The sequence below is a fragment of the Colobus angolensis genome, unplaced genomic scaffold (genome assembly GCF_000951035.1).
Source record: "Colobus angolensis palliatus isolate OR3802 unplaced genomic scaffold, Cang.pa_1.0 Scaffold196, whole genome shotgun sequence".
Taxonomy (NCBI): Eukaryota; Metazoa; Chordata; class Mammalia; order Primates; family Cercopithecidae; genus Colobus; species Colobus angolensis.
This window is the reverse complement of record NW_012115110.1, coordinates 6,803,922-6,827,294: the sequence shown is the minus strand read 5'-3', so window position 1 is coordinate 6,827,294 and position 23,373 is coordinate 6,803,922. Positions and strand designations below refer to the sequence as shown.

Below are 23,373 nucleotides of genomic sequence, written 5' to 3'. Positions count from 1 at the left end.
CTTCCTTCCTTCCTTCCTTCCTTCCTTCCTTTCTTCCTTCCTTCTTTTGTTTCTAAAACACTATGCTTAGCATGTTTAATTATCTGTAATACATATTTGTTGAACCTTTTACTCTATGATTTTCTAGAGCAGGGGTTGGCATACTTTCATTTTTGGCCCTTTTAGGTCAAATAGTCTGAACTCAACTCTGCCAGTGTAGCACAAATCCAGCCATAGAACATATGTAAACAATGGGCATGACTGTGTTCTGATAAAACGTTATTAAATAAACAGGTGATGGGACGGATTGGACCCATAGGCCATAGTTTGCCAATCCCTCTTTTGGAGCATAGACTAATACTGATATTTTATAAATGTTAAAGATGACCTCTTTCACTAAATTCACAATATTATTTGGATATAAACAATCCCATGTAAAACGATCAAAAGAATGGTAGAATATAGTTCATAAGTGCTTCTTGAACACAATTGCTAGTCAAGATATATCGAATTGGGCCAGGTACGGTGTCTTACGTCTGTAATCCCAGCACTTTGGGAGGCACAGGCCAGTGGATCTCTTGAGCCTGGGAATTCGAGACCAGCCTGGGCAACATGGTGAAACCCTGTTTTTACCAAAAATACAAAAATTAGCCAGTGCCATAAACTGGTCTCTAGATAGATAGATGATAGGTAGGTAGGTAGGTAGGTAGATAGAGAGATAGATAGATAGAAAGAAATTAAAAAAAAGACACATCAGAATGGCAGTGTCTGGTGGCCGGGAAAGGGGGGAGGTTAGTGAGGTTATTACGAAAGAATACAGATGACATAATGACATATAGCACTGCATACCGCTTTGATATGACCTATGTTCCATTTAGCACATGCATTGAAGACTATTTCACTAGATATGAGAACACAGATATTAGTAAACTTATACCCTACTCTTAAGTACCCCCCGACCTGACCTGTTATATTCATTAGAATTTGAATAAACAGGGAGTACATAGGAAGATAATTCAGACAGGATGGAATCCTGATATCAACATGGAGAAATGAGAATCAGTGTTATGACAAGGCTAAGGGGGTCTCCTTGAATGAATGATGAGAGAGAAGTGAAAAGCAGGGGAGTTTGAGAAAGAGTGAAGGCCAAAGGTAGAGTGCCTTGGTCTGTAGACCCTTGCAGACAGAGAAAGGCAATGCAAGTAGAGTCTCAAGCTTTGATACTTGAGATTTGATTGGCTTCCAAAAATTTTTAGCTAGTCCATATGTCTGGAAGTACATGGGGACACCACAGACTAAGAATATGTCTTCACCTGTGTGGGTGTGTTTCACAATGAACTGGGGACACTCATGACGTGGGATCTGACTTTTCTTCTATCGCACTCTGTTGAAATATTTATCCAAAGCAGATTGCATTTTGGCTTTCTTCATTGAATATGCTCAATAGAATAATGAAAAATGGAATGTAATATCTTTAATTTTTTCTTAATTTGTTGGTAATGTATTGGTTTCTGTGAGAGAGTAAGAATACATAAGGCAAGAAACTTATGTTAATTTTGAAAAAAACAGGGCGGGGGCTATAAAATATGTGAAGAAAGATAACAATGAAACACACTAATTATATCATGAGTGGTGTTTGTCTAGTTTCTAGGCACATGCCTATTACAACTCAAATAAAGCTTGATCCTAGGAAGGAATTTACCCTTTGGAAAAGCTACAGACTGGCTGCCTAAGAGATTCTGATGCTATTGGAGGGAACTGGATCATGAGTGGCATTTGTCTGGTTTATAGCCACATGCCTATTACAACTCATGTAAAGAAGTTGCAAGCTTGATCCTAGGAAGGAATTTACTCTTTGGAAAAGCTACAGACTGGCTGCCTAAGAGATTCTGATGCTATTGGAGGGAACTGGATCTCTTCCTAGATAATTCCTAGATTACCATAATGCCCTGATAAAGTGAGAGAGTGATTTCTATATATTTCTGACTCTTTCAAACTAACACATCTGTGTCCAGGGATATTTATATAGGTTTTATCATTGTGTTGACTGGGATTATCATCACAAGAGGGAGAAGCTTTGAGTTGGTGGTGTCCAATACCACTATCAGGTTCAATGATTCTCTAGAAGGACTCACAGAACTCAGAAAAACATTTATACTTACAGTTAGGGTTGACTACAGTGATGGGATAGATGCAGATTACAGTTAGCACCCATAAAAGGCATGTGGGGCAAAGCTCAGGAAAGACTGTGTATAAATCCTGAGCTCAGGAAAACTCGGGAAAGACTGTTCTCTCCCAGTGGAGTCATAAGGACAGCACTGTGTTCTCCCAGAAATGACATTTGGCAAAATGGATGGAATATTGCCAACCAAAGGAATGCAATGTAGCCTTGGTTTCCAGGGATTTATTGAGGGTTGATCAAAAAGGCATGGAATACTTGCGTGGCTGACCTTAGTTACTCAGACTCCAACCCTTCCTGAAGTCAACCAGATACAGCCTGGCCACAGGTCCCCACCGTAAACTGCATTGTCAGTGTAAACTATCTGGCATGGCTCAAAGATCTCAGGTCAAGAGAAAGAGAGAGAGACACTCCTGTCAGACAGAATATTGTAAGGGCTTAGATATTATTTCCCAGGAGCCAGTCAAAGACCAGACATTATCTTGGAACATGCTTGGCTTGAATACTCCAGACGTGCTGAATCAACCCATTACTAAACTACTTGATGAATATGGTTCCACAGAAAAAAGTTCTGCATGTGAGATTCCAACCCAAGTCAACCAAATTCCAAGGACTGTGTTACTTTCATCAGTATATTTGGTAAATGGAGGGTAGTTTTGTTGGAATCAGTGCCTGATTAGGTTGTGCTGGCCTCCATGGCAGCTGGTTCTGAGAAGACAAGTAAATTTGTTTTTCCATCCAACAAAGCCTCCATGTTACCAAGGGAGCCTGTTCTTAATATCTTGGGTATGTGCTGTCTAATCGTATAGCCACTCTCCAGGTATGGCTTCAAAGTACTTGAAATGTAGCCAGTCCAAATTGAGATGTGCAGTAAGTGTAAGGATTTCAGACTTAGAATACATACCACAAAAATATCTCAATGAATTTTATTTTGATAGCATGGTTTGCTTTTTTTTTTGAGACAGAGTCTTGCTCTGTCGCCCGGGGCTGGAGTGCAGTGGCACGATCTCAGCTCACTGCAACGTCTGCCTCCTGGGTTCAAGCGATTCTCCTGCCTCAGCTTCCCGAGTAGCTGGGATTACAGGTGCATGCCACCATGACTGACTAATTTTTTGTATTTTTAGTGGGGACGGGGATTTACCGTGTTAGCCAGAATGGTCTCGATCTCCTGACCTCAAGTGATCTGCCTGCCTTGACCTCCCAAAATGCTGGGATTACAGGCATGAGCCACTGCACCCAAACCTTTTTAACAGCTTTTTAACATAGCTACTGGGACATACAAAATTACATGTGTAACTTACATTATATTTTCATTGGATGGTGCTGCCTTAGAGCATTTATCATCTTTATGCTTTTCCCTGGGATCAGATAGTATTTATCTTCTTCAGTTTAACTCTCTTTTGTGTGTATCTCATCTTAGCTAAATTAGTATTTATCTTCTTCAGTTTAACTCTCTTTTGTGTGTATCTCATCTTAGCTAAATTATAAATGCCTTGAAGGCAGAGGTCTGTCTTATATAACTTTGTATTCCAGGCAGTACCTACTGTTCCATGTAACAGGTACTCAATAAATAAGTATTACTTGACTACATCAATGAATTACTGTGCTGCCACAGTATTTTTGGTGCACATCCACCTAATGCTTAACCCTAAAGTTCCTGGAAAAACCTTGGTCTGACTTGGAAAACATATTCTAGTTCTGATGTGTAGATAGAATCTGTACTTCGGCGAAGAGGCCACCTTGGGACTTATTAGACCTCTCTTCGAGCAAGAAGACTTCCTTGCACAACCCTGTCTTGTCTCCTGAGTTCTCATAGCTTCCTTCTTCCCTTGGATCCTAGGGTCTGCAGAAGTAGTGACTTAGATTGGAACATAAAGATTTTCCAATAGTGAAGAGGCAGACAGGAAACTTATGCGTGAATTGTGAGGATGTGACAGAAAGAGATTTTCCTTAAGCAAATGATTAATGTCTTAAAGCTGAGGTCTGGCAAATTCTGAATATGTAGCAGAACTATTCTGGATATTTTAAAACCACACACCCTGAAGCTCTAAGAAATCTCTGACATGTTCTCCTGCAATCTCTGTCGTTATCTGATGGCGAATGGCTTTCTTTGTACCTGTCAGTCTTCTGCCTATCACTGTTTACACAGCCAGCACTTTGGCCACTTCTGGAATAATCTAAGTGCCTATTGAATGAAAATTGTTCATTTTTGTAATTTTAGTCATATTAACATCATTTGTAATTCTAAAGTTATAAATCTAAAGGAAATTACTTTTTGTTGTTCTTTGTCACAACATGGAGATTTTGCAATTAGATTTTATAGCCTAAATATGCTGCAGGTCAGGAGTCAAAATTAAAACCCTTCCACAGTGGGTAAAGTTTGCTCTGGGTGACTCGAAGTACTTTGAAGCCACGTAAAGTTTAAAGGAGTGGCAGGCTGGGTACCAACTTCATAGCAAGAAGGACAAAGTTATCAGGAAATTGAGGGTCAAGCTTAGTTTGTGTTATAATACATGAATTTGCATAATCTTATAAATTAAAAAAAAATCTGTCTTTCCTGATGGATGAGTAGAAATTGCTTCTTCTATGAGTTATCTAGCAATAAAACCCAGGCACTTATCAGCTTGTTTCTTATCCTAATTAATTGCTTCAGATGGTTTAATGAAATAGGAATTAACAAAGATCTTAAAAGTTATAAACAAAAGGGAAGGCAACTGTAGGCCATGAGACAGATTTTGAACCCAGATTGCTGACAACTTTTCACTAGTGTCTCTTTGCACTTGCCAAGTGGGTCTGAGGCAACCCTTGAATGACTCAGAACTCCTTGGGTCAGAGTAGCCAGAGCCTCACCTAACACTGGCATTTAGATCCCGAGATTTGACAGGTATTTGTGGTATGGCCTGAAAATCATGCAAAGAATTGAAAACATGGGGTAACAGTGGAATGCATTAATTCCACCCCTGTTTCAGAAAGGTAGTGCATTTGAATTGGTTATGAGACAATATTTGGTTCCAGTGAAATTTTGCTTCCTACGATTTCTCTCAAAATACCCGGGAAAAATATGTTTAGTTGTTAAGTATTATCTTGTGATGATCTAGCTTAGAGAAATGATAGGTCTGGAAAGTCACACAGGAGTCCCTTCTGGACATGAAGCCTGTTGGCCACCTGCCCCAGCAGCCTTGGTCACCAGCTGCCTCCCCATGCAGGTCCCTGCTCCTGCCCTCACTGAATCAGTGTACACATTCTTTCCTACAATCACAGATTAGTGGTTAGTATTTAATGCTGATTTACATTATGGATATATTTTATGCCATAGATTCCAGGATGTAAAAAAAAAAAAAAAAAATATGTGACAAGAGACTTGCAGTTTTCAAATGGTGTTTGAAGGAAGACCCAGTCAGGAGCTCACAGAGTAAAGAGGAGCTATCACAGCTTTTTTGGTTTCTGAGACATCCACCGGGAAGGCTGCCCAAGATGAAACAGTGAACTTCACAAGAATCCAAACCCAGAGTGTAGACCTTTTGCAAAAGTTGTAGTTTGTGAATATTTTTCTACAATGAACATGTGAAAAATGGATTAGCTATACTATGTGTTAATGCAACAAAGTCATGTGAAGACTTGGTAGAACACCTGACTCGCTGTAAACAGACTGCAATAGAAACCAAAAAGGATTTGAAAAAGCATTGCTTGCATGTTTAAAATGCTGTGTTTTAAGTGTCATATTTACAAATGAAAATGCAAATGAAAGATGCTTTATGCTTCTGGCTATTTTGGGTCTTTTTTCCTGATATGAAATGTTTTAATTTCTCTAATTGGTTATTATTAAATATTTTTATTTTTTAAAAGTTCTGTAAATGGGACATACTCATTTCATATAGAAATTTTTTGGGATAATTTTTTTCTCTCTACTGTAGTCTATAATATCTATTTAAATACACTGAGGCAAATACATATATATACACACATATGTATGAATGACTACCTTGATGCCTATGTTTATATATCTATGTATGTATGAAGCGAGATATTTCCCTGACCCTTCCCAGGACTTGCGATAAGGGTGCCTCATTTACTCAGCCCTCAACTCTCAACTCTTGTCGGCGGGAGTGTGCAAACAAGGTGGGAACTGGAGTGCACACGTGCTGGAACCAGCTGGCCACTGTGGCACTGGCAGGGGTGAGTTCCACTCACTCACACCCTCTGTGTTCCACCCCATGCTGGAGGGAGCACACAGGTGAGCAGATGCCGGAGCCAGGGTGAGCAATGTTGGATGCTGGCAGGAGCCAACTCCCTGTGGGCCCCGCACCAACATCTAGCAGAGAATCCGTGACCCCTGAAACCCCAGGGGACGTATTACAGTGCTCTTTTAGCGCTGCTGCCTGCAGATAGCTTAAGTGTTAATAGCTCGGTGGGCCCTTTTGTGTCTGCACTCATGACTCCCAAGCTCTTGTCTGGTGTCCAGGAAAAATAAGGTTACGTGAACGAGCTGAAAGGTGGTAAATGTGGAAGTAAATGGTGGTAAATGCCAGTGAAAGGGGAGCTGGAAAGGGCATCCCCTTTCCAGGGGCAGGATGGGGCCGGAAGGTAATCTTCCCCTGGAGTCCAGCCACCTCTGGCCGGATTCTTCAAAGTTACGCTATCAAACTGTCCCTCTGAAGTCAAGCCAATTTCTCTCCAACATCCAGCCATGGTCTGCAATGTCCAGCAGCTTCTCCTCTCTGCCAGTTGAGTCTGGGGTCTTTATAGGCACAGGATGGGGTGGGGTGGGGCCATGGGTGGTTTAGGAAAAGGTAACATTCAAGCGGGAAAACAGAGTAGAAGCTCTCACTTTGGGCTGCAGTCTCAGGCTTTTCAGCTTGAGGGTGGGGCTTCTCCGGGGACCCTTACATGTCCATGTAGAATTTCTCTGCCTTCTGTCCCTATCATGTATTTATGTGTCTGTATGTATACACATGTATAGGAATAAATACATGTATATACATATACACAATATATGCATTGTGTTGTATATAATACAGTATATGTATTGTATATATACATATACACAGTATATCTAGATACAATATGACTATACTCCGCATTTGGAAAGCTTAATCTAAGTCACTAAGTTTGTGCAGTCCACAAGAGCATTCTTGTTCTTATACTGGGTAGTTTGAAGGAGGATGCTTGCTGAGTGTCATGGCCTTGGGACCTAGATATACTGATAACTATAGATATATATAATTTTGGTCCATTAAAGTACTATCATTGAGAAATTTTCATGTGCTTAGATAATGTGGTCAGCCTGGTAGAGACCCCCCCCCTTTTTTTTTTTAATGTCCTGGAATCCATGTTATAAAAGGTATCCATAATGTAAATCAGCATTAAATACTAACCACCAGTCTGTGAAATTGTAGGAAAGAATGCATGCACTGTTCCAGTGAGGGCAGGAGCAGGGGCCTGCATGGTGCGGGTAGCTGGTGACCAAGGCTGACAGGGCAGGTGGTGGACAGACTTCATATCTGGAAGAGACTCCCATGTGACTTTCCAGGCCCATCATTTCTCCAAGTTAGATTGTCGCAGGATAATATAGAACAACTAAAGAAACGTTTTCGATATTTTTCCAGGGTATTTTAAGAGAAATGTTAGGAAGCAGAATTCCACTGGAAACAATGACCATCTCGTAACCAATAAAACTGCACTACCTTTCTGAAACAGGGGTAGGTTTACGTCATGTTTTCAATTGTTTGCATGATTTTCAGGCCATATCATAAATACCTGTCAAATCTCAGGATCTAAACACCACTGTTAGGTGAGGTTCAGCCATGGTACTTCTACTTAGGTATTCTACTAGTGCTGTGATGGGGAAGAAAATAGACCAGCAAAGAAATCTTAGGACCTGGGATTTTCCAGCTCACTGCACATGCATAGCCTTGGGCAGGTGGTGCAACACATCTGCCCTCAACTATAAAGTTAAGGGCTGGACTGCAGGGCAGCTAATGTCATGTCCTGCTGTAAGCTGCTTTGATTCAACTAAGCCCTCGATAGGAGTTATACTGAAAATAGTAGAGGCTCATATATTTGGAGAAAAAAATTGGCCTCATATTTTCCAACCTTTCTACAAAGCAAAAGTAAGGTTTAGCATATATGTACATTTTGGAGCTTGCTGATGTAAATAGGACTTTTCTTGGAAAAACTATTGAGGGAGAAAAATCCTCCACTATTGAGATCTTCTTTACCCTAGACTTCTTGCTTTCTGGGGTGTGCCCCGATTTCTTTCTGTTTTTCTCTGGGGTACTCCTTCTTCACTTTTGCTCTACCCGGTAGGCAGCCAGGCTGAAACATTCCTGTCTCTATCTGGAAGTTACCAGCTTCCCTTCTTTCCAATTTTGCTCTCCTTTGGTGCGTACAACTACCATTTTTGATAAATTAAACGGTGCTTATATGTTACCAGGCAGTAAGGAGTCATTCTCTTTATACATTCCTTGGAAAATTGATTTTTAATTTGTATCTTATAGAAATATTGCCTTAGTCTTATTCTGCATTTAAATTCCAGCTTAGCTACTTAAACCTTATGTCATGTTTGGATATTTAACTTCTCAAAATCTCAGGGGTTTAAAAAAGTTTATAACAAAAATGATAGCTGTAGCTTCACAAGATTATAAACATAAAAATAGTTAATATGTAAAAGTATCTTGCACAATTCCTGATACCAAGTCAGTACTAAAAATATAGTTAGTAAATAAAAAAGTATAAGTAAGAGATGTTGGTTATTCTGATATGTATGTTTTTCACCAGCATATTTTAAACATCTCTGAATGTGCATGTTTCCTCTCTTATGAAGTGTTTTACATTCACACACTGGCACCAGACAAGTGTGTGAAGCTTTGGGACCGAAAGCTATGATAATCACTGAAGAGATTTCAGAGAGAACCAAGTTGACTGAAGGCCTGATGTGTCTTATTTTGGGGGTACACATGGCACGGGATTGCTGCTGATTTATTGCCCAAAGTGAGCTTACCTTGTTCTGAGTGGTTGCTGGAGTAACAGGGCCTGGTAATGCAGACTGCAAAGGAAAGGGAAGGAAACTGGTAGCAGGCAAGACACAGCATTGTACACCAGCACAGACCTGCCATGCTCTTCTTTTACTTGTGTTGGCTTTTAAACATTCCACTCCCTTGTTTTCCTATCATAGTTGTGGCTCAGATTTCATTGATAGGATGGTTTATGTAATGCACTGAAACCAAAAATGAAGTCCATAGAAGGGAGAAGCATGCCAACTTTAAAGCGTAATAGGTACCTACCTACCTACCTTTGAGGTAGGATCGTTCTTTTTGCCACTTCAGGAAGAGGTCAGAAAAAAGAACTTCCAGAATTCTTCCATGGAGAATATGCCCTGCACTTCTTTTCCTGTGCTGCCCACAGAAAGTGCCCATCTTGGGGAGGTGAAGACCCAGCTCTTCCATTTTCAGGGCAGTACCTGGTCCCCACCCCCCTTCTGCCATATTGGAGTTGAGTGATTTAGACTGCTTAGAAACGCAAGCATTCCACATTGCTTGTATCATTCCTATGTTCTGATTTCAGAATGTTCTTCACTCTAATGAAGCAGATCAGCATATGGTTGTCATTTTTTTTCCTCCATTCTTACGTAAAGACACTTGGGTAATAAAAATGATTAATGGTTTTTGTGTAGATCATCACCCTTATTAACATGGGCAAAAACAATGGATGTTTTATTCACAGGTTAAAGTAGTAGCTGGTTTTGAGAAACCCAGCTTCCTGTTGTATTTCATTTTTCTCTAGTCCATAGTTGAAAACTGAGTGAGTAGTGATTTTGCTTAATAGTCTATCAATGGGAATAGAGTAACTTTCAAAGTGGAGAGGCTGTCAAGTTTTCTTTCTTCCTGTAATTTTCCAAATGTGTTGTATAGGAAACTAAATTTTATATTTGCTGAAGTTTAATAATATAGCATACTGACTAGAAGCACAAAATTAGGCTGGCTGGGTTTGTATCTTACCAGCTATTGATCTTGACAACACTCACCCTTACTGTGCTTCAGTTTCTTCACCTATGAATAAGGCAGGTGTGAGAAATACAGGAAGTAATACTTATAAAGTACATAAGATAGAACCTACTATTTAAATGTTAGCTATTTTTTAGCTGTTTTACTGATAATCATATTGTTAGCATTATTATTTTCATGATGCAGAGATGCAGATTAAATCAGTTACATAACTACATGATAAATAGAAGCAGGCTGTGATATGCAGTTGTATTTCTACATACTGTAGCTTTGTGTGTTATGTATGTTGCTCTCCGTGCTTTTCAACAATCTTTACCCACCGTGTCCTGGCCCCACCTAGTTTGACTTGCATCTTAGTTTCCAGTGTGGGTTTCAAGTCACCCATATAGCTTTTGAAATCCTGCTTTCTCAGCCCCTTAATTAACTGAAGTTTGAAGGTGTGCGGAATGAAACAGGTATCCGGAGCCAGCCCTTAGTGTACCTGGGAGGTTTCCTTGGTTAGCGTTTGCTAACAAATCGGATTGGTTTCTGGACAGTTGGTGCTGCAGGCGTTAGCATGTGGAGTGGCTCTCAATCAGATTTTGGAATGACTGTCGTGTCTTCCACGAGAGCTTTTCTTTATTGTTTGTTTGTTGTTGTTTTTTGGCTTACAAACATCATTACCTTGGCTATCTTTAGTGTCTGCTTTTTCAAAATAGTAGCTTTTACCTCTTTTTCCCTTTCTTTTTCTTTGCATTTCTTTTTTCTTTGATTTTTTTTTTCTTTCTTTTTTTGGAAGGGACATTAACTTGAATCTATTTAGCTTATCTCTAGTTTATATTTGTCAAATATTTTGCACCAAATTTATGAATACTGACTTGTTCATAAAAGAAACCATTTCTTGAAGTTGTAAGGCTGTGTTATTTAAAAAATGGAATTATACTTTTGATAAAATATTGACACACCAATCACATGGGAGCTTATGTAGCTGTAAGAGAAGGCAAATATGAATCAATGCATGTAATTTTGCAATAAAAAAATCATTGCTGGAGACCATGTTTCAACAATCATGGAAAGGTTTGTGTAAAAATTGGATTATCTAGGGTAGTTAATGTCAAATATTATAAATTATCTATCAAGTATTCAGTTGGAATTTATAAATTTTGTGTTATAACTTAGCTTCCATATATATATGTGTGTGTATATATATATATATAGTCATATTGACTGCCATATTTAAGCTCTATTTCATCATATGGTTATTTCAGCAATATCAGAAAATAGGGATAGGAGGAAAAAGGTAAACTCACTATTTGGGAGCAATGAGCATCTTAATGTTACTGAAAATTCTATCCCCTCAATTCACCACTTGCTGTGGACCCCCTCCTGCTCCCTCACTCTCCCCGACCTTCCTCTGGCATGTAGCTTGTGACCAATTGCCCTGAACTCTTTTAGCTCTTCTGTTTCCAAAACTGTTCATTTTCTGATTCCTTAGAAAGCTGTACTGACAATGTTTTCCTGCTACTATTGAAATCTGTTATTGTGATGATGAATTGTAGTAATAGATTTTCTGTTATTAAGATTGCTGAGCCATCCTTGTGTTTCTGGGATAAACCCTATTCCATATGAAATATAGTGTGTGTGTATGTGTGTGTGTGTGTATGTGTGTGTGTGTGTCTGTGTGTGTTTTTTTTTTTGATATATTGCTATATTGTACTTGGAAGTTTATTATGCATTTTATTTGGGTTTTTTAAGCTATGATAACACGGGAGTATAATAAAAATATATAATGTTTTTAAAAATAGGACAGGATATACATATAGGCAGAGGGAAGGGCCTAGGTAACATTGGAGATTTCAGAGGAAAGCCTAGGTAATTTAGAGAAGTGATGAAAGAGGAAAGAAGAGATAAGAGCAACTGATCTTTGAAAAGAAGATCGAGTGCCTTGTCTCTGATCTGTTGGGAAAGTTGGGAGGATAGTTATTGGTGCAGGCTTCTTTTTAGCTCAAGAGGTAAGTTGGTGTAGAGACTTTCTCATAAGGTTCTCATGGTATCAGTGAGATAGAAGCCAATGTAATATGCAAAGTTAAGATGGCCAACCTTCTGCAGGAAAGTCAAAAAGAAGAGAATATGCAGATTACTCAACTTTGATCTATGTTAACCATAAAAATACACAGTTTTATTGGGAAAGTTCATTAGAATTTCAAATAAGGAAACTTGAACAATATTGACAGAACTGTATGCTGTTAACTCATTTTTTCCTCTGTACATGACTCCTTTTATTACTTCAGGGTATTTTAGGAAGTAGCATAACTGCCTTCCTGTTGTTCAGCATAGGGACCAAAACCTCACTATGTCTCCTTAGCCTGGTTCCCGCTGGCCACTTTCTTCCCAGTCTTCTAACTAAAAAGAAAGATGAATGCATGGGAAATGAGTAACCTGATTTTCTTCTATCTTTCACAGTCTTCTTTCCTCTTAGAGGCTCATCTCTTCACTCCCCTAGCAGGAAGGTCAGCCCTTGGCCCTCTGTTCTTCCCTCACGCGGTTTGAAGATTGGATGTGAGCCCAGCTCTGGGGCTGTGAGTTGTGGTGAACAGAGCCCCTGATGTTCACTCTGGAGCCTGGTCCTGGCAGTGCTCCCTGGTCACGTGTTTCCCATCTGAATGATGAACCTCCTGAGCTAGAACATCTTTATGGACATTTCTAGGTCTTAGCAATGTTTAACAATGGCTGTGGGCCAACCTACCATTGGAAATTTTTCATGTGCAACATTCCCATTGTTGTACCTGAAGTTACTCACTTTCTCTAAAGCCACCTCAAACTCCTGATACCTGCCTCTCAGTCATCATTGTTTTCTTTTTCATTTTATTTGGAAACTGTTTTGTTCTCTTTAACTTGTTTCCCTTGACTTCATCTCTAATCAGTGATCCCACATCTTCTTTATTCATTTTCAAAGCCAATACCTAAATTGTAAGCCCATACCTAATTGTATGGTTTTTAGGTTTTTTAAAAATATACTACTTTTCCTCCCATTCTCTACTCTTTGCAGACCATCCTTTCTGTCAAGGGCTTATTGATATTCCAAAGGCATCTGCTCGAGTGGGTCAAGTGTTTTCCTGAAAACTTTTCAAGGCATTGCTGTCACATATGAAATGAAGTCCAAACCTTTTAAAGTGAAAGTGAATTTTTCTACAGTTTGTATTTAAATAAACCTTTCAGTTTCCTGTCCTAGTAGTTTCGTAAGTTGCTATTGCTTTTTCTTTTCTCCTTTCTCTTTTTCCTATTTCGTTTCCTTTTTTATTATTTCTCTCTTGAATTCACTTACTCGTTCTTACTTCATTTCACACATTTATTATTTCCTATCGCATTCAAGGTGCTGTTTTGTATGCTGCATGCACTGCAGGGAGCAATGCAGACGCAAGAGCCACTGGGCTCTCTCTTGCCCAGGAATGGAGACACTGATGGAGTGAAGATGAGTTATACCAGTTATGGCCACAGGGAGCACCGTGGACTCCCACGTTGCTGTCTTGCCTTGCCCCTCTAGGACATCTTTCCTGTCACTCTCTGGTCAAATCTTTCCTTTTGTTTTACCCCAGCTCTCAATCATCTTTTCTTTTCATATAAGAATAATTCCTGTAACCCCACAAGCCCCTATAAACACTTGCATTGATAGACACCCTGTTTAAGGATACTAGTGCTGTTTCTTTAACTGAATTATAAAGTCCTGAAAGGATTGTTTATTAATAACTTTTCATAGTTCCATTGCATTGTACATACCTTGCTCTTTGTATTTTGTTTTAACTGATTTGCCTATAAAATGTAGAAATGTATATAAAAATCCTTAAAACCTCAAGATATCATACACATTACAAATCCCTCTCTATATGACTCCCCCCTGGTTTCCTTTAAGCAGAAGATAAACTTTACATGATATCACTTCCCCCCAATAACTGTTAGTAGAGAAAAGACATGTTTATTTTACAGAACTATTCCTGAAAAAATAGTCATTCTCATTCACATCAACAAAGCTATTTCTGCAGGATATGATATGGAATGGGGGGCATATTTCCATATGTCCCCGTTAAAAACATAACACTGACATGTTTACCATCAGTGTTTGTTGGAGGAAATTCTTTCCTGTGTTATACACTTTTTCCTCAAACCAACATCTTCATTGATTTGACAGTTGTTAGGTGCCTGGTTAGTCAGGGTGTTGTTATTCAAAATACTAAATCCCAGAAAAAAAAACAATCAGATGGCATGGTTAATTGTCAATGATAATGATAAGGTATCCCATGATTGGTGGGCAACTCACTGAATATTTTTTAGTGTTAAAAATGAGCTAATGAAAGCTGCAAAAATGGCTCATTAAAGCAGCATCCTATCTCTCTTCAAATACTGTCATTTTATAATTATCGGACTCTGGGCTGGAGGCTGTCTAATAGGAGTTAATCGTGCTTGTAAAAACCTGTCTCTATAGTGTGGCTATTTCCTCATTTCCCTTAGAAAAAAAAAATGCAAATGAAGCCTAGAAGTAACTGTGGATTTCTCATCTAGAACAGTCTGAATGTGTTTAACAAGTCTAATCATGGGACCAAAATAGAAACCCAAAGGACAGGGAAATGGAACATCTAATGTGAAAGAAGGCAAATGGTGCTTGTGTGCTTGGTCCTTGCTCCTAAGGAGCCTTTTGTAATATTTAAAAATCTGCAGCTCTGTTGAGTCAAGTTGCACAGGAAATGGTCTTGTGTGCATTCAGTATTCCTCTGATGAATCATGTGAATGCTGTGTTATTTTCTGCCCAGCCCAAAGCCAAAAGGAAAATGCACATCTGGCTTGTAAATCACAACCAAGCATTGATGCCTCACTTGCTCTTTATTGGGTGGTTGCCCTCTGTGCTTCACAAGTTCCTAATGCGGCTTTTGGGGCATCCTGAGGGAAACCTCCAGTGGCCTCTGAAGGATGGCACAGAGGGACCCCCGAATCCTCTCTGAAAGGTAACGTCTGCTACCTGATGTGCACTATCTGTGGTCCCCAGAGGAAAAATAATTCATTTTTATCTTTTTATTTATTTATTTTTTCTATTTAGAAATTGGCCCCTGGTTACGGGAGTTCAGAGCGAAGAATGCTGTGGATTTCTCGCAGTTAACATTTGACCCAGGACAGAAAGAACTTGTTGTAGGAGCAAGGTGAGAGATATTGTATTTTGCCACCGCAGATATTTTTGGACTTCATTTTACATCTGTGCAGTTACATGTGACCTTCCCTGACAAAACTGAAGAGTGCTGAATAATATTATTCCTTATAAGAATGAAATACAGTGTGAGTGTCATAAAATATACTACTGTTAATAAGATGTTGATGGCTGCCCTTTAGAGCAAGCATTGACTGGGCCCTCACCCTGTGCCAGTAACTGTTCTAATACAAATTAACTCATTTGTTCCTCCATTCAAACCTAAGAGGTAGGTACTATCAACATTGCTGTTTTAGAGATGAGGAAACTGAGGAAGAAAGTAGTTAAATAAGTTGTCCAGGGGCATATGCCTAAGAAAAGATGGACCTGAGTTCCAAACCCAGGCAGTTTGACTGCTGAAAACATGTTCCTGACTTCCCACTATATTCTTCAATAGGATTCTAGAAATCCAGAGATCTTGATGTGTACTCCAAGGCCCACCACCACCTTTCTTTGTCACTTTGATTAGGCCATATACCAGTAAATTGAGATTCAATGAAGTTATTTTTATCTTTGTCTCTTAAGGGTGTGCGTGTTCCCGTATCTACTCAACATCTGCATCCCAGTTTGACGATGAGGCCGCCGACAGGCAATCAAAACAAATTTGAGTTCTTTCCCCTGTTTTCACTATCACTTCCTTAGAAAACCTGCATATCCTTGCATTCAAATTACGTATTTGGGGATTATATAACCATCTTTTAGGAAAATTGACATAAAGTTGAATAAAGGGTCCATTTATAGAATTGGGTTCTTCTGGCATCTAAGGATGACACATTGGGCAGTGGAGAGTTCATTATATTTTTCATCCAAATGTACCAGAGTATAAAGCATACCACAGAGGTTTTGCAGTCTCTCTATAAACCCGAGTGCAGCTAAATAACTTATACTCTGGGCACTCTAGATAAACATTGAACAGTTTCTAGGATCATTGCTTTTGCTCTCAGATCTTGAGGTATCCTTGTACATCCACTCAACACTTGAAGTGATGAATGGTTGTAATTTTACGTGAGCAGTAAGAAGTTGGCGTAGTTTATTGCACCTAGCAAGTTACCTTCGCCTCGGATTGGACAAGGCTACTTGGTGTTCTCTTCCTTACTTTAGTCCAGTAGCAATACTGGGGGATTTCTGATGCTCACTTCCATCAAATTTCATCACTTGGAGTTCGGCCTGTGTTTTGCAGTGGTGGTAAATCAGTCTCCTGGCCTCCAGATGTTATCCTCCTTCTGCATACCACAGCCAACATCATCTTTTAAAAATGCCCACCTTCAGTAGCTCCCATTGGATCAATGCTGTCTCCCTGGTGAGGTACGCCAGCCCTTCTGCCTTGCATTCCCACCTCCCTTCCAGGCTTTCCTGTTTTCATTCTCACATGGTCCAGACATGTGGAATTACTTATTCTGCCTACAGTTATGGAATATGCTTTCTCACTTCTGGGCTTTTTCCCTTCTGACCTCTTCCTCATTTCCTGGAATACTGGCTACCACCCACCCCCACTCCAAATTATCTGCTTGGTAAACTCCCACTGTAGTAAGGACCTGACTGAAGGGTCCACCATCAGTCCTGAGCTGCCACATTCTCTGTCCTGTATGGCCCTAGTAACATACCTGACATGTACTTGTTTTTTCTTTTAACTGCACTTATTGTAGGATATTGCATTATTTCTTGACAAGTCACCCTTATCAGATGGCGACTTACCAGAAGGCAAGGGAAGTGCCTGTCTTTTCTTTATTCCTCCAGAATATAGCACAGATTTTTCCTGCTCACAGAAGCTCAAAGATATCTGTTGATTCAACACATTTATTTCCAGAGTTGAATTTGTATGTGTTCCCCTCTGCATCTGGGTGAACACTTAGGGAAAAGGGGATTGGGAGTATACCAGCTTATCCCAGATACCTACATTTGGCAAGGGTGTGAGCCAGTGGCAGGCTGTATACACCAAAGCTCACCCTGAGGGACAATGAACTTTCACTCTGAGCCAAGGGAACAGACCCCTTACCGGGGGAGCAGGTACAAGTGTGACCCCAACTAGAGTTTTGAGTCTTGCATTCCTCATTCATCTCTAAAGAACTTTGGAAAAGGTTTTTCTATGACTTCCACTCACGAGATTCTCTGTTGTCTCTGGAGGTCCTGGGTGCTGTGTGAACAGACCAGCACATCATTCTGCAAGTGGTTGACTTTTGGTCCGTGACTCAAGATTTTCCTAAGGGATGTGAGAAGCCACAGAGCACATTAGGGTATTGTGAAGAGATGTCTTCTGCTCCTGTTCTGGCTGTAGATAGCAGCTGGGAATTGTTTTCAAGGGGTCCCAGGGGGTCTCCATACCAGGAGGTCTCCATACCAGAGTCCCTGGAGTTCTCGATTCCAGTGTCAGTGGGGTGTCTCTCTCTCAGTATCCCTAGAGGTCTCTGTCCAGTTTCTCTGATGGTTTCCATCTCAGCATCCCTGGAAGTCTCTACCCCAGCATCTTCCAGTTTCCCTGGAGCCTCCACCCCAATGTCCCTGGCGTCTCCATCCCAGTGTCTCTGGAGTGTCCATCCCAGTGTCCCTAGAGCCTCCATCCCAATATGTCTTGTGGCTTCCATCCCAGGGCCCCTGGAATCTGCATCCCAATATCCCTGGAGTCCTCATCCCAGCATTCCTGGAGCTCTCCATCCATTGCATATCAACATGGTCTGCTGGGAAGGATTGGATGGGCCACTGAGTCAACCTAGCATGCTGTATGGCATGGTGGGCATGAATACATAGGATTGCCAGACTTAGCAAATAAAAATCCACGATGCCCAGTTAAATTTGAATTCCAAATAACAACCTTTTATATTTTTATCATAAGTATGTTCCAAACGTTTGGTGACCCCAGGAGCATGGGCTGTAGTTTTCTATTCTAGAGCAGTGTTTGATACATGATAGACATTTGATAAATAAATAACAGAAAAAAAGAGGCTGGCCCTTACCTAAGTGACTCTAAGCCAGTTTCAGAGCCTAATTTTCTCATCTGTAAAGATGATGTAACAATTTCTACCCCTTTCAGCTGTTGTGAACATGAGCTAAAATAACCCCACGAGAAGTTACTGTCCCATTAACAGGCAAGCTGGTGAGCACGCAGCCCTAGGGAAACGCTGAGGGCCTTCATGAGTTTCACATACGTGTGCATATGCCTTTCAGTCAGACACCACTTGAGGAAGAGAATAGGAATTTCACCTGGGAAATTTCATGGGATTAGGCTCAGAAAGTTTGAGAGGGAGTTTGAGTCAGATTAAAACTTTAAAAATAACCCAGCCCTCAGATTCCTGTTTGGCAAAACTCGACTTAGCAAGAGTTAAGTTTAGATAACAGGTGTATATTTCAGAAATCAGTAATGGTTTAAAAATATGAGTTGTGAAAAAATATAATGATACTCGATTTTTTTTTTCTCATAGCACTAGGCATTGTGGAGCCATTTATTGGGTGGTTTCACTTTATACTAGTGATACTTTATGTTCCTGAAATTGCATTCAGTTAAAGATTCTTTGTACTCTTTGATAAAGGAAGTTCATTGTGCTGCAAAAGAGAAGCCTCTCTTTAAGCGATTTGTGGTTATGGAGCATCGGAAGGTACTTGGATCTGAATTCAGGGAATTTCTGGAAGAAGTCATACATTTTCATTTCCAAGATGCACATGAACTGTCATATTATCTTAAATACATCGACAGTCATATCTTGTTTTACCCCAGTTTCTTTAAAAGTTAATAATATTTGTGTTTTCAATGATGAAAATTAGGTATCTTCATTTAGAAAATGTAGAATACACTGTAAAGCATAAAGAAAAAAACAATTTCAGAGATAATCACAGTGAAGCTTTTCAGTTATTTCCTTGAATTATTTGATTTCTATTTGTTCCTACTCTTGGGATAATATTTGTTGAGTGATTGCATACTTCTTCGTCACAAATCCTACTAAGATCAGTTTCTCGGTATAAAAAAATTCAAAATGAAAGAATATATTATGACTTTTTTTTGTATAGAAGATTATAAAAGGAATGGCAGTGATAACACTACACACACTTGATGCAAGTGTAAGTTTCACTGCAGATTGAATTGTTGCAACAGATGCAAGGGAGGGTGATTACATTTTTATTTCCCAAATGGATTAGTTTGTCTTTAGTGTTTCAGGTTCATTCTAAGGGTGGCAAGTGATTCCATCCTGAATCACTCTGATATGTATTCTGTGCTGAATCCAAGTATTATTCCAAATGGCAACTAACTCGGTTGACACATAAGGCAGTGTTTGACTGCTGTTGGGCATTTACAAATTGGCCATATTTTTATAATGCATAAAGCCCTACAGTGCTAATGAAGAAGAGTTTATTATCAAAGCATCTGTAGCGTGCGTCTTTGCCACTGAACCGTGGGGGAAGGTGTGGAGTCACTCTTTCTGGCTACGTAGGTACTTTTATTCAAAATGTGATTTTTCTAAATGAAAACCTTTTTTTAACATCTATCTCAGTTTCTAAAATGTAAATTTTCTTCAGGCTTTTAAATGTGTTTCTTGGTCTTTAAGTTATTTTTGTCCAAATACTCAATTCTGATTCTCTTACTTTTCTCCAAAAAGCTTGAGTGTAATATAAATATAAATCAAAGGGTACAGTCTTACAGACTATAGTATTTTAGTGAGGAAGTTCATCTGTAAGCTCTCAAACAGATACCTGCGAGTCCACATGGCCTAAACATCTGCCATGGGTCAGGTGGTGGGATTGAGACCACACACCCAATACTTGGATCGGGTAATGATCATAGTTCATAGCAGATATAATGATTTATGTCCTTGGAAATGTTTGATTTGAATTCTATACAAAATAGCATCACAAAAGGAGAACATTAAGTCACCAAGGGAACAAAAGGCACTAGGGATGCATGAGTCTCCTTGCACACCTGGCCTGATGTACCAACCCATAACTGTACGCCTTGCACACCTGAGCTAATGTAAGTACCAGCCCATAGCTGCACACCTTGCACACCTGAGCTAATGTAAGTACCAGCCCATAGCTGCACACCTTGCACACCTGAGCTAATGTAAGTACCAGCCCATAGCTGCACACCTTGCACACCTGAGCTAATGTAAGTACCAGCCCATAGCTGCACACCTTGCACACCTGAGCTAATGTAAGTACCAGCCCATAGCTGCACACGTTGCACACCTGACCCAATGTGAGTGCCAGCCCATAGCTGCACATGTTGCACACCTAACCCAATGTGAGTGCCAGCCCATGGTTGCATGCCTTGCACGCCTGACCCAATGTACCAGCCCATAGCTGCATGCCTTGTGCGCCTGTCCCAATGTGAGTACCAGCCTATAGCTGCATGCCTTGCACATCTGACATTATGTAAGTACCAGTCCATACTGCACACGTTGCACACCTGATCCAATGTGAGTAGCAGCCCACAGTTGTCTGAATACCTTGCACTAAACCCCTTGACTTACCATTACAGTAATTCTAGATATCAGAAGATATGTCTGTATAAGTGTATGTACAACAAATAGTACGGATTTCTGATCATTTTAGTTAATTATTTTGAACCATTTGTTTGGCTGATGGTTTGGATTTACAGAACTAAAGATAAAATAGGAAAGATTAACTTGCTGTTTTTATGCTTGGGCTGAATTTGCTTTAAGTATTCAAAGCCCTTAAATGATAAACTTAGGTGCATTGAAATTTTAACAAGCTTATTTGAACATTTAGAGATTCAGGAATCAAGTATCACCAGACTTCCAGCCGCTCTCCACTTGTGGGTGGAGGTGGCAAGGGAGGAAACTTTTAGAATGTTCTTCCCAGAAGCAAGACAAAGAAAACGCCTCTCGTTGGTGGAAACTCCCTAGTTAGAGGTGAGTTGGTGGTTTCTAATTGGTTAAATCTCAAGTTAGACTTTAGTTAGGGTTTCGTTTCTGATTGGTTAAGCTTAAGTTTCCTTTTACTATTTACATTGAGTCGAATTTTGGTTTGTTTACATAGGAACTCAAGACAGTGAAGCCTTCTCAGTCTAATGGCCTCCCAATTATTTTAGCATGGCATATATTCTTATAAGATCACATAAAATAAATGGTAGGTTTCTATTTAATGAGTTTCTTTTTAAAAAAAGACTTTATCACTGGTTCTAAATAAGGGGGATTAATTTTAAATTCACATAAAATTTATTTTAAACAACTAGCCAATATCATTATTTTTCGGTGATTATAATTCTTGTTTTTACTTGAAAATTTTACCTTAGAATTACTCTGTTGGAGGCAATATATAATTAACAGGAAAACTGAAGATGTTTGTCAGATCAACGATTCTGCTTCCAGTAGCCACACTTATTCGTCTTTTCCAAAGGACATATTTTAGTCAAGTTTACACAATTAAAGGAAATACATGCTGAGTGGTATGAAATCAGAGATTAGCAGCGAATATAAAGAGGAGTAGAGTTCCATTGTGGAAAGAGATCTGAGGTAATGCTGATTTTCACGTTGTGTTTACATTAATTATGACTTAGGACAAGCAGCTGGTGATGGAAAAGGAATGGTGCTTTCTCATTGCCGTCTTTTTTATCCTCTTCCAATCAAATTATGAACCTCCACTTTAGGGTTTAAAGGTTTCCCCTTCTCTGTCCCTTTCCTTCTCAGGGCTGGCCCCTATGCACAGGTATGTCCTTTAAGATTCTCTGGGCTTCTCTCTTTCTTCTACCTATTCTCCCCTTTCTTCTAATTGGCTTATTTGATTAGTTATCCAATATATGTTAAAAGGTCTCCTTGTTGTCTGCTGGCTTTGTTACCTTTTGTCCAATATTTGCCAAACATTAGTGTTCTTAAGTATTAGCTAGGGCATTTGTTCAAAATTAAGATGCCCCTCCCAGCTCGGCTGATTTAGGTGGCTCAGGGTGTGTGCTTTTAACAAAATGGTGGCCGACTGACATGCCTGGGAAAGATTTCTAACCATTCTGTTCTTTCTGCTATTGTGAAGAAAACAAAAACCAAAACAAAATAAACTAATCTGTATTTTTTTCCCTGCTTGAGTTGGGAGAATATTGGCCTAGTACAACAGTTATCTATTTAGTTATAAATAACTAAGAACATACAGTTGGTCTTCCCTGGGTTCTGCATCTGCAGATTTAACCAACCACAAGCCTAAAATATTTGGAAAAAATTAAAAACAAACAATACAACAATGAAAATCATACCAATAAAAACAATATGCTCTAACAACTATTTACATGTATAATATGCTAGATATTATAAGTAATCTAGAGATGATTTAAAGTATATGGGAAGATGTGCGTAGGTTATAGGTAAATACCAATCCATTTTATATCAGGGACTTGAGCATCCATGGATTTTGGCACTCGAGGTGGTCTTGGAGCCAATGCTCGGCGGATACCAAGAGACAGCTGTAAATAAATAAATGTACAAAGGCTTCCTATTTCCCAGATCCCATGAACAAACCAACAAAGGGCTGTGATAATAATTGAATAACTTATTTGCATGTGCATGTGCTACAGACTAAGTAGTGAGAGCTTTTCTCCTACCCAGGTCCACACAGGGTTCATCCAAATGTATTAGTTCATGTAGTTATTCTTTCAAGATTCTGTGTTCATCAATTATTTATTGAACCTACTTTATGCCAGGAAGCATCTTAGGCATTAGAGAAACAAAGATGAAGCATCTTCTCTACCTGATGAGGACTTTCTAGTCCAGCACAAGGGTTGGCAAGCTGGGGCCCCAGAGTTGCCTCCTGTTTTCATAAATATGCTTTTATAAATATGCTTTTATTGGCACACAGCCACACCCACTCATTCACACATCTTCCGTGGCTGCTTTTGACCTAAAACTGCAGAGATGAGTAGTTGGGACATAGACCACAAAAGCAAAATATCTGCTCTCTGGCCCCATAACAAGAAGTATGCTGATCCTGGCCTAGTGGGTGAGACAGGGGCACAAACAATTCAATTCTCCAAGGGAAGTCTGAGTAAAGGGTCCTGCAAATAGCAAGAG

At 39.6% G+C, this 23,373-nt stretch overlaps 1 protein-coding gene across 1 annotated transcript in view; it reads left to right on the top strand.

Annotated features, from left to right (window-relative positions):
- SEMA5A (sema domain, seven thrombospondin repeats (type 1 and type 1-like), transmembrane domain (TM) and short cytoplasmic domain, (semaphorin) 5A) overlaps positions 1 to 23,373 on the top strand; it is a 539,042-nt gene that overhangs the window by 199,448 nt on the left and 316,221 nt on the right. The window contains exon 4 of the mRNA XM_011940969.1: positions 15,230 to 15,329. Within this exon, the coding sequence (XP_011796359.1) occupies positions 15,230 to 15,329 (100 nt within the window). The remainder of the gene's footprint in view (positions 1 to 15,229; positions 15,330 to 23,373) is intronic.